General features: G+C 42.9%; 1 protein-coding gene across 1 annotated transcript; it reads right to left on the bottom strand.

Moving 5' to 3' along the window:
- Positions 1 to 436: 436 nt before the first annotated feature.
- LOC143475342 (Y+L amino acid transporter 2) lies at positions 437 to 10,146 on the bottom strand. Its single transcript, XM_076973181.1, has 10 exons — positions 9,989 to 10,146; positions 8,851 to 9,380; positions 7,392 to 7,517; positions 6,865 to 7,009; positions 6,538 to 6,661; positions 6,341 to 6,444; positions 5,642 to 5,738; positions 4,780 to 4,929; positions 4,492 to 4,675; positions 437 to 3,516 (listed from the first exon to the last, which is right to left on the bottom strand). The coding sequence occupies exons 2-10, from the start codon at positions 9,377 to 9,379 to the stop codon at positions 3,422 to 3,424; spliced, it is 1,554 nt and encodes a 517-aa protein (XP_076829296.1). The 5' UTR covers position 9,380; positions 9,989 to 10,146; the 3' UTR covers positions 437 to 3,421.
- Positions 10,147 to 11,590: the final 1,444 nt, after the last annotated feature.

Here is an 11,590-nt window from a genome sequence, read left to right as displayed (position 1 = left end):
TACACGACAGAACTCATGGAGACAGAAGAGTAGGTAGACCAGGGGTCTCAAAATCATTTTCACCGCGGGCCACATCAGCATAATCGTTGCCCACAGAGGGCCATATGTAACTTATAAATGTAACTACTTCTTAATGTTAAATAACATGAATTTATTACTTATTCAAGTTACAAATATTAGGCTTACACATATATTTGCATTGATGGAGAAAAATGTTTGCTTGTGGTTATAAAAAATAAATCCTATATAATATAAATCCTTTTCATTTATGCTATGTTATGAAACCCACATTACTCCATCAACGATCAAACTATCCAAGTGAATAAGGAAAAATAACATCAAAAATATCACATTTACTTTGTTCAAAACTTGAAATATCAAACAACTGAAAATAGCAATTGTGCTTCAAAAACGCTCTGAAAAAGACTTTGAAGCGTGGCGATTTCTTCAGCCACATCAAAACCAGCTTGTTTTTCTTGATGCCTAATTTTGCCATATTTAGCTCCGTGTCTGGTCTCAAAATGTCGACGTTGATTGTACTTTTTGACAACCGCCACCGCTTCATAACACGAAAGACCTACCGGTTTTTCTCCTTGAAGCACAAACATGTATTAGTTTTCCCATCTTTCTTGAAACACCCTTATCGATGTTTCTCTTCCTGGACATTTTAGGATCATTATTTGTATTTATCAAATACATTTATTGGGAAAATCGCATCAATATGGAAACACTGACGTTGTGCTTTATACAAAACTCTCATTAGTTCCACGTCACTCACAGGGGCCTACACAATACTGTACAGAAGTCAGAACACCATTCATTCATTCATTTACAGTATATTGTCCCACTTAAAATAACTATTAGCTATAAATGATAAACAACTTTATCAAAACAAAAAACAAATAATTTGTTTAGGGAAAACTGAGAGATTTTTTTTCCCAAGTATTTGGTTTTATCTATTTGACCTTCTCACTCTGCACAATCTAGTAACTGTTTGTTTCTTACATAACTTCTTTTAGATGGCTATTCATAAAACTGGACCAGTGCCACAATTGTTGACTCATTTAAGGACGACAGAGCAGCAATATGAGTAGAACTCACAAGATCGGGAAGTGTGGGACACACGTCCCCTGCACTTTTTCAAAAGCCGGTTTTGGTAAACCCCGCGCCCCAGTTCTCAAGCCATTTGTGTCCCCCCCACCTATGAAATCAGAATTTCATCCATGCTTACAACATGCCTTGGTGAAGTTGCTCGCTGTGGCTGAGATTACCGAGTTACAGTTTAATTTGGTTTTAAGGTGTGTCTGTGTTCTGTGCTAGTACACGGCACTCACTCGTTTGAGATGCAACTGAGATGTTTCCAATTTATTTTGTGATCTGGAGCAGGATCTTTACATCTACAACCCCTGATAATGTAACAATATTGACCTCTTTCATATTTATGGTACTGTATTTGAATTGTAAAACAAAATGCGTAAGCAGAAAAGCAGAAAAAAAAAACTGATTACATTATTATAAATAAGTGAAATAAACAAAGGCAAAAGGGGCATTCATCTTCAGTGGAGGAACACAAATATCATTTCAAGTATCGTTCCCATCACCTTTGCGTTGACTTCCGTGCTGCTAATTGACTCATACAAGTTTCCCAATTCTTGCCAGTGAATCTCCACAGTGCAAATTATTTTTCCAGGTCTAGCGTGAGGTCATAAAGTGGTCAAAGCCCTGTGTAATCTGCTTTCAAAAACATGACTCACCAGCTTCTCTGCTGAGTCACTGTGTGCCAAAGATTGTGCTGACCTCGATTTACACTGGGATGCCACAATAAACGCTCTGAACTTCCTCCTTCATTTGGAACATTCCAGATCAGCTAGTTTCAGCTCCTCAAACGCTGGTCATCCTCTGGCTTAGACACTAGATGTGTCAGAGATGCATTAAATCAAACATTGTTAAGTATATACAAGTCAAGGCTTTTTACGATTTTACGTCAGCAGAGTGAAATGCTACAGCCAAATATTCTCCTGTTAGTTCCCATAAAACTGACAACAGAAACCACAGAATTTTGACTTTTGCCTAAATGGAAGTCTGAGTAACAACTAGTCATAACCAAAACAGCCAAAACACCAAAAACAGCCTAACGTATTAAAATACGAGTTAAAATATGATAGTGATGGCAGCTGGAGGTGAGGTGTGTGTGTGTAAAGGAAAAGCAGTGTTGCTCTGCAGATGTTAACAGACTTGTAAGGCAAATGTTAACATTGACCAGGAGACTTCAATTTAGAAAATCTGCTATTGTTCTATTATATTGTAAACTATCGTGTAAAGGATTAAAATATATATAAATAAAATATAAATAAATATATGTTTAAATGTTTAACTAATAAAGGAACACACCCATGCTCTGCTGTCATTCTATATTATCTATATAGTAAATAAAAACAAAAATATTTCAAATGTGAAATATCATATTTATTCTAACTCCATATCCATTGCCAGTGTAGATTATGAGCTGGTAAAAATCAAATAGTTTTAGATAATTCAGGTGCCAAAAGCTTCCTGCATTTGTCGCGATTGGCCAATATAAAAACATGAAGAGAACTGAAGTGTAAACCCATGTAAACTGTAAAGCTCACTGTAAACCACAAATGGCACATGAGCACTTCTCCAAGAGAGTGAGCAGACGTGAAATGGGTCAAATATGAAGAGAAAATAAGCAGTGACAGGAAACTGAAGCCATGATTAGCCTACCGTTAGCCTGCCGTTAGCCTATGCCTCATACAGACTTGAGAGAGACAGAGAAGCACTGTGTCAGACCTAAAACATACAAACGGCCAATTCCCTAAAAAAATCACACAGTAATTTTTTAAAAATTAAGAGAAAAGGCGAGATCTCTTTAAAGTGCTGTGGTAACATAGTAGAAAAAGTGCAAACCATACATTAGTCACTGTTACAAAAATCTCATTCCATTTCTCTTTGGCGTACGTTTTTCCAGGCCGCAGCACGACTCGGTGGCGGATGGATACACATGTACCCACTGGCACGCCCACACTTGCCTCATTCCTGTTAACCTTTCGTTCAGATATTTTTGGGAACAATGTGTGTTGAAATTAAAAATCGTTTGGGATCAAGTAGTAGAGTCCTCTTTGGTCTGGTGACATCACAGCAAAGGTTTCATCGAAGCACCGAAACAAAGAGACATTTGATATCTTCTGTGCACTTATTAAAGTGACACACAGGCTGTTAATCCTAAAATGTCAGCATATGTGCAAATGTTTTATGTAAAACAAATTTAGTACATGCAAAAAGGTTTGCGTCTCAGTGAACAAGAACATTCCATCCTGGACAGATATGACAAGGCTCCCATGTCCACGCCTGAAGTGGAAACTTTAAAACGTTCCAGAATATTCCAGGACATTGTGGAAGTTCACTGGGTCTTGCTTGTCTCCATCTTCTCCAGATCTACGTTCAGGTCAGTTAGACAACTGAAGCATATGATCTGAGTGTATCTGGTGATGGCGCCTGGTATAGCAGATACACACACACACACACACACGGACACGGACACACACGGACACACAGACCAGGAGAAAGAGAGAGAGGGAGAGAGATGGAAAGAAGATATAGAGTCAACAGAGATACTGATCTTAAATCGGGACCGCAGGACATCTGCACTGCTACCTGGAACCATGACTACTGAGAACTAGATACTGGTTGTCTCTGGTTACATTGTGTTTCGTGCACAGGAGGTTTTTTTATTTTGTAAGGTTTATTTGTATTTTATCAATGTAAAAGCCCAAATTAAGTTTACCTTCTAAATAACTTCAATCAATATGTGAAAACTTCAAAGAAGCTCCACAGTTTACTCTGAACATCTAAATGAAAACATTGGATTTCATTTCCAGGCGGTCACATTGCTTGGAAATGTGGACCTCTTATAGTGCAGGACTCCAAGGTGACTGAAATCCATATCGGTGCTCCTCGAACCTCAACGTCCAGGTCTTTGACAGCACCTCTTCTATTCAAACAAACTGATACCTGGTTTTGGGAAGCAGTCTCAATGTTTTAGGGAGCGCAGGGATACGGAAGCCCTCCTATTTATATGTTTACAGTATTTATACAAATCAGTTTATGATCCACCCTATTTAAATGGGGAACCAAAGGTCGACCAAATGTCAGAGTGTGTAGTGAGCAAAAGGGGGAGAGGAGAATCCAACTGTCCACAGACCATGACTTTATCACACTGGCAAACAACAGCTACGGATCTTTCATTCGAACTAATGACTGATTTGCAGCAGTGGCAAGGGGGGTGACTGAGGTCCAACATAAAGCTGTACACCACTTGACTAAAATGCTTAAATAACAAAAACAAAAAGAACAGAACTGTTAAACCTTTACAGACCTTCGTCTCGTCACCCAGGACAACTCAACTGGCCTTAAATAACACAGTGTCCAAGTGTATTCTTATAAATCCAGGACGCACTTCAGGATTCTTACCATTTAGCCGACTGATCCATTTCGGTCTCCTCTCCTCTGGAAGGTAAACACATAAATAATATACAGGCACTCCAGACAGTGAGATTCCTATCCCTATGAGGGAATTGACTGTGTCGCTGTAGAGTGGTACGATGACCAGGAACAAACTGCACAGGCAGTAGATGAAAGGGAACAGCAGGGTGAGCTGAAGGCAGAGGAGAGGAACACAAGTGGATTCAACAGCACTTTCAGCAACATCTCCCGCGTTCTGTTAGCCTGTGGCGCAGTCATGGTAACCAGCGCGTGTACCTTCACGGGCCTCGGTCTGTCTGGCTGTGTGAAACGAAGGTAGATCATGCCCACCACAGACAGACCTACATACAGCCAGTAGCCGAAACTGTAGTAATTGATGAGCTGGAAGACGTCTTCCACACAGAGGAAGATCAGCCCCATCACACCCTAGAAAACAAAGCAAAATTATCGCTCTTCTCAAAATTACGTCGTTCTGATTTGATTTAAAATTATTTTAACATGTGGTTCTTATTCATCTTGTTTCATGTCCACTACAAAACCTTTTACATTTGGTTTTCGATTATCTGTTTACACATTTATATGAAGAATTTTGAGCTAAATTTCACAAAGAAAAGGTACCACATTATTTTCAATTATTACTTTATCATTCATCAGCATAATGCACTTAATATCCAGGATGACGGATGTGAGCTTATGCATGACATGGCGAGAAACGTCACGGCTTCTGAACATGGTGCCAAAAAAAGACGTGGCGCTCCTGGAGCTGAAGGGGAAAGGGAGGGTGAGTGAGTAAGGCTACACTCACGCTCTCCTCCCAATCTCCTCGGGGAAGGGTGGGGTTAGGCCAGGGGAGAAGAGCCCGTGACTACCACGGCCCGTGACTATCACCAGCCTGGCATTACCCACCAGCCACGATCTACACACAACATCCCTGGGCCCGGCCGGCCACAGGTTGCGGGAACGCATGCCGTAACGATCCGTACACTCCCAGATGAACCAGAAGCCGTCACTCAGCACCTGGCCGCCTGCCCGTTAACGCACACGCCCTCTCGTGCGAGGTGCTCAACAGTTGGGCGGGCGGGCGAGAAACAAACGGCAAACGGAGAGTGCGCATGGCGGAAGCAGAGGCAACACTCACGTTAAAGAGGAGGGCGGGGACAGGTGTGTAGCGCTCAGCGTGGATCAGACTCAGGCTGTTTGGGAGGTGACCTTCCCGAGCCCCCACATAGAACAACCTGCCACAATAAGGCAGCATATAACTACACCAACTCAGAGCCTTTAGTTAACACCCCCACCCCCCCCCCCCCCCCCCCCACACACACACACACACACACAGTAATATATAATACAACAATAGATTATAATTATGAAAATATGACCAAAGTAAAGGGTGTAATTCCTCACTATTTCTGGTAATACATGTTTCATTGTTTCGCCTATTTAATACTCTAATGTTCAAATTCTATATTATCACAATAGAAGTCTATTAAAGTAATAGGGGAGTATGGCTGTAGTATAACATTTAGTCCAAAGCAGCAGTGTCAGCCACAGAATCACCCACTAAACCTTCAACCACTATCTTCCCCTTTAAGACACTGAATTCACCATGAAACGAAAGACAAAGTACTACCATTTTAAAACAACAAAATAAACATGCCCACATGTTGTTCCCATTTGATTAAAGTATGTGTAAACTTAATTTAGTGTCCCAATACTTACAGAAGACACAAAAGTACTAGGTCACTATTATTATATGATTTTAGATGCTCAAAACCACTAGGACCTGTGGGGCGAATCTGAATACTTCAGTCCCAGAGGAATAATCGCTAGCGGTTACCTAGAGGCGGCGATGACGGAGGCGTTGAGTCCTCCATAGCAGGACACAGCCACAGCGATGGAGATGATCCAGCTCACGGACCCCAGCACCTGATTCCCGAAGGTCTGCAGAAGGAGATGGAGGCTGTTTGGACTGAACCAACCCTTCACTTACTCAGTTACCTATGGCGACTGTTAACGGGCAGGGCTGGCGCGTACCACGGCAACCGCATCACTGGCCATGAACGAGGGCGTGTCCAGCACCACGTAGTACGCCACGTTTGTCAACAGGTAGATGATGGTGACGATCGGCATGGAGATGGCAATGGCCAGAGGCAAATTCCTGTATGCAAAAGTAAACAAGCAAACAAAAACCTGATTTCAATAAAAGGACACCTGACCGTTACTATTGCATGAAATCTGTCAAATAAGCTTTAATTCTGCCCTGTTGATGGTCTTTTTTTTTCATTTTTTACACGAGGACATATCGCATTATATCACTTCTCCATCCATTCTGTATGTATGAGCTGATCAGTAATGTTCTACCTCTCTGGGTTAACAATCTCTTCTGTGACGAAGTTGAGGGTGTCCCAGCCGGAGTACGAGAAGAGGGCAGCGTAGAGAGCCAGGGCAATGCTCCCCGCCTCCGTGGAAGAGCCCTCGAACGGAGTCTCGAAGTTCCGAGCTTCTCCTGTGGCACGTGTGAAGAAACACAAGGAGTAAAAGAAGAAAAAGTGAGAGAGATCACAAACAAGAAAACATCAGGAGGCAAACATTCCAGTAACGTTTCTAAATCTCCTTGTGTTTTCTTGACTGTTATATTTTACTCTGTAAAATCTTGAGATGTTTTTTCCAAACCAACAGCTTGAGACACAGGTGTAATGCCTCAAGCTATTATGCATCGAGCTGTAGAATATCCTCCCAGTGGAATAACCTTTTAAAATTGTATACCAGTAAAGCAGGTGGTAAAGCTATGAATGCTGTGGAATATGTGTTGAACGGGACAGAACTGGTGAAGCTGAGGAACCTGCAGACAGGATCCTGCTGCAACCTGCACCGCTGCCTGTGTTTACCTTGAACGATTTTGATGAGGCCAATTGTGATGATGAGGATGAGGGCCATGATCTTGGTGTAAGTGAAGACGTCCTGGACCAGAGTTCCCCACTTCACGCAGGCACAATTTATGAAGATCAAGAAACCTACACCGAGAAACAGGAAAGGTGAGGGGGTGCGGTCACGACACAAAGAAAGAGGCTTATGGAAAGTTGTGGATTTATTACAGTTTTCTGATTCTGATAAAGAATCCCCTCATTTGTTTGGTTTTTTTTCGTGTTACGGAGGCAGCTGGCCTTGCACTTGAGTTTTGGTAAGGCTGGAACTGTCTGAATTGTTAAAGCCAGAGTGCTGGTAGAAGAAAGCTGGTTCATACTTGTGAATAAGATGTGAGATAATCATAACTACACAATAACGTGATGTGAATAAAATAATAAAGTCATTACATCTCTTATTAAGAGATGTGAATAATCATAGCTATGTCAAAACTACACCAAAGGCATTATTACCACACATACCTACACTCACACTGGTTATCCAGATATCCAGTCATTTCAGTAACTCTGCAGTCTGTAGCTGATAACATTTGCAAGCATTCCACTTTAACGGCCAGAGGTTCAGCCAAATAGCTGATAGCATTTTGTGCCCATTGCTATACTGAGTCAGAGGAGCTTGGACAGGAACATTCACCTTCTGGGAGAACAAGCGGTGTTTTCATTTTGTCAGCGCACAGAACTCACATATTTGTTGGGGGTGGGGCTTGGGGTGTGTTGGCCCAGTAACCAACCAATCAAAAAATAAAACCAATAAAAAAAGACCTTGCTACTCTCATCAGACACAGTGGGGCAACAGGTGTTGTGATTTTGACTCCCGATAGCCAAAATTACATGGGTAAGGGGAACCTCCATTAACACAAGCAAATGCCCAGACAGACACAAGGTATGTGATAAATTTAGACACAACCTTGCACTAGGAACTTCCCACTATACTTTATATATCAAAAAGAATTTACCCAGAGTGCTGGGTGCCTCTCTTCTCCTCTCCACTAACTGAATCTGGTATACATAAACCTTCACCTAAATTCCAAACTGGTTTCTAGAGGCACATGGTACCAGTCAGTGGCAGCTTAATTTATTTTACATAAATACTTCTTTATTAGTTTTTTTTCCCCTGATCTAATGTTTATTTTTATTAATGGCTTCATTGGGGGTCCTCACCAGCCTCTAAAGGGCGGGGAGTAAAAATTTTAAGCAGGCAGCCACTGGACAGCTCTAACTCCGCCTCCCGCTCAGGTCCCATTACACTTGAATGGCCCACCATGGCTCTCTCACCCTGTAGCACGATTTGGACTTCCACAAACGTCATGCAGATTCAGCGACTTGCAGGGGAAGACCCTCCACAGCCGCACATCCAAACACAAAAACCCCTCCACACAGGACGTTCTGTCCCCCGTGGCATCTGTCCGCCTCGAGGACTCACACAGGCAGGCGGCGGCGATGAGTCGCACGGCGTCGTACGGAGGCTGGCACGTGGGGTACAGCGCCTCCACCAGGTAGTTGGCGAAAGTCAAGGCGATGACGGCCTGGCTGGCCGGCTCCACCAGCAGCATGGAGGTCCACAGGCGGATGAAGGCCAGGAAGCCGCCGAAGGCCTCCAGGATGTAGGCGTAGCTGGCCCCCGATTTGGTGATGGTGGTTCCCAGCTCAGCGTAGCACAGGGCGCCGATCACGGAGAACATGCCGCCCAGGGCCCAGATGACGAGGGACAGCCCGTAGGAGGCGCTGTGGAGCAGCACGCCTTTGGGTGACACGAAGATGCCCGAGCCAATCATGTTACCCACGATGAGGCAGACGCCGTTGACGAGGGAGATTTCTCGGCGCATTACCATCTTCTCGCCCTGACCGTCCGGGGCCGAGACGGAGGCCACGGGAGTCTTCAGGTCCACAACCGAGTCCACCCGGGGGCGGGGACAAAGCAGTCGTCCCACAGCTAGCAACTTCTGCTTCATGCTAATCAACAAAGGAGATTCAACACAATGTATGTCTGTGGGTTACTGGATCTTCAAATGTCAATGTTAAGAAGCCATGCTGAGAACAGTATTGACCAGACTATTGGGAATGTTGTATAAAGGGGGGGGGGGGGGGGGAGTGAAAGGACCAAAATAAAGGTTTTTGGCCTATAAATAAAATAAATAAAAGGTGTTTGGCCTTTATTGTCTTGTTTTGCACAGGAATTATGAAAACACATTGAACCTTTCTATCATTCAAGTGGTTTTTGGTGAACAGTAACTTTCAGTTTTTACATGACTTCTTAGGTCCTATGACTTACCCCAAAACATTCAACATATTCCAGATTGATGGTGTAGTAAGCACTCATGGGTAAAGTAGTACCTTAAACGTTATTTTGAAATGAAAAGTAGAGTAAGATTTAAATACAAAAATGTGAACAAATCCCAGACTGAGAACCATCTTAAGCAAAATTCCACATATTTCAAACTTTGTTTCAACATTTAGTGCAGATGAGTCAGCTGACCACATAAAATTACTCCAAAACACTGGGCAGCCCCTCAGCCGGGGAGATCACTAAGGCACATCAACATTTAAATCGCATACTATACCTTTTAATGTACTGTGATGAATTACAGTAGACAAAGAGATCTGTTGAGTGATGTGTTGTGCGATTTCACTTTCCCTCTGGAGATCCAGATCTAGCAGTGGACTGAGTGTTGCAATCCCAGCCGTCTGTGAGATTCTGAGATGTTTTCCCAAACAGAGGACAGTTTGCTTCTCAAGTTTCCCCGTCTATTTCTGGAGGTCTGTTGGGGGAGAGGGGGGGGGGCTCAAAGACCCCTCCTACTTTGATAGTGTTGACCACTGGATTCACTGTTCAGACAAAACACTCCACTCGCCAGAACTGCAGTTTCTGCCTCCTAATAAATAGGGTCATTAAAAATTTGAGCTCGATCTTTTAGATGTCATTTTTTTAAACAATAACCTTTATCATGGGTACTGAGAGCATTTTGTAGAAACAGTGATGAAGAAATGAACAAAAAGACCTGTAATATCCTGATAAAGAACCAATCAACGTTTAATTCCTACTCCAACACTCTAGTTAAGATGGAACAGCATGTCACCTTGGTCTTCCTTAAGACGAGCATACTCCTGGCTAGGGAGGCATGTCGAAATCACCGTTGTCAAGCCTTAGGTATAAACAACAACAGAGCACTCGAAACTGGAAGGAATTCAACGTATTTTAATTACAGCTTGAAAAGTTAGTCCTCTTCCAGAGGTTCCTCACCATGTACAGAAATGACATTTCTGACAACTGTACAGTGCTACATAAGTCACACAGCGTTTGAGATGTGCACGTGGTTATGGGAGAGGACGGCTTCTCGCCTTAGAGGCAAAAGGTGGGATCTTTGTCTTCAGCCAGTTGAAGATATGGCACTTCTATACAGTTCATAACTACAACGCACGACATCGCTATGACAACAGCAACCAATCATCTTAATTTAGGCCTGGCCTAGATATTAAGGCAATGGACTATTTTTCCAGAATGTGTTCGGTAATGAATTCGGTTTTTCCAGTCTACACATCTGATGTTGCAAGATGATGTTCTGATGAGCAGATCTATAAAAGGCATGTGCTCCTGCCACTCGACATCCATCAATGGAACCGGCACAGCAATTTGCACAATGGAGCGATATAACATTATAAGCCTGTTCAAGGCACAACACCAGAAAACATGCCTGGTGCTGTATAATTTACCTGTCTACGCACATAACAATACTGACGACACTTCATCTTTGCCAGAGGTACAAAACACAAAATCAAGGCCTACAGACAAGACAGTTCCAATGGTAGAGAAGGGTCAGTACACCATCACATTCATTTGTACAGCAGTGGGGCTGCTTGATTGAAGCGTGAAAAGGACTTTGAGCTCCTCGGGTTTCCTGCCTCCGGGAGACCGGGATAAAAGTAACAGCTTAAGACGTAGTCCAGCGCTAGTGGGTGGTGATGGTTGCCCGTGGTTTCACAAACGCCTGCTCTTTCCTAGAAGTCTAAATTAAAAGCGAAAGACTCCGTGCTTGTAAAGCAAGGAGCCTCGATGTCCGTTAGCTTTATATAGCCAAGACATGCACATAATTACAAACTACTCCAGAATTATGGTCAGCCCTCAAGAAACCAGGCGAGAGATCTTATAAACCACATGATAAATA

Source organism: Brachyhypopomus gauderio, chromosome 14 (genome assembly GCF_052324685.1).
Source record: "Brachyhypopomus gauderio isolate BG-103 chromosome 14, BGAUD_0.2, whole genome shotgun sequence".
NCBI lineage: Eukaryota > Metazoa > Chordata > Actinopteri > Gymnotiformes > Hypopomidae > Brachyhypopomus > Brachyhypopomus gauderio.
The sequence above is the reverse complement of the archived record's forward strand: the minus strand, read 5'-3'. Positions and strand labels throughout refer to the sequence as shown.

Coding starts and splice junctions, on each gene's coding strand:
- LOC143475342 (XM_076973181.1), bottom strand. CDS start 9,379: ATGAAGCAGAAGTTGCTAGCTGTGGGACGACTGCTTTGTCCCCGCCCC. Junction 6,662..6,864: donor GAGATTGTTAACCCAGAGAG/GTAGAACATTAC, acceptor TTTTGCATACAG/GAATTTGCCTCTGGCCATTG. Junction 4,676..4,779: donor ACAGACCGAGGCCCGTGAAG/GTACACGCGCTG, acceptor CTCTGCCTTCAG/CTCACCCTGCTGTTCCCTTT.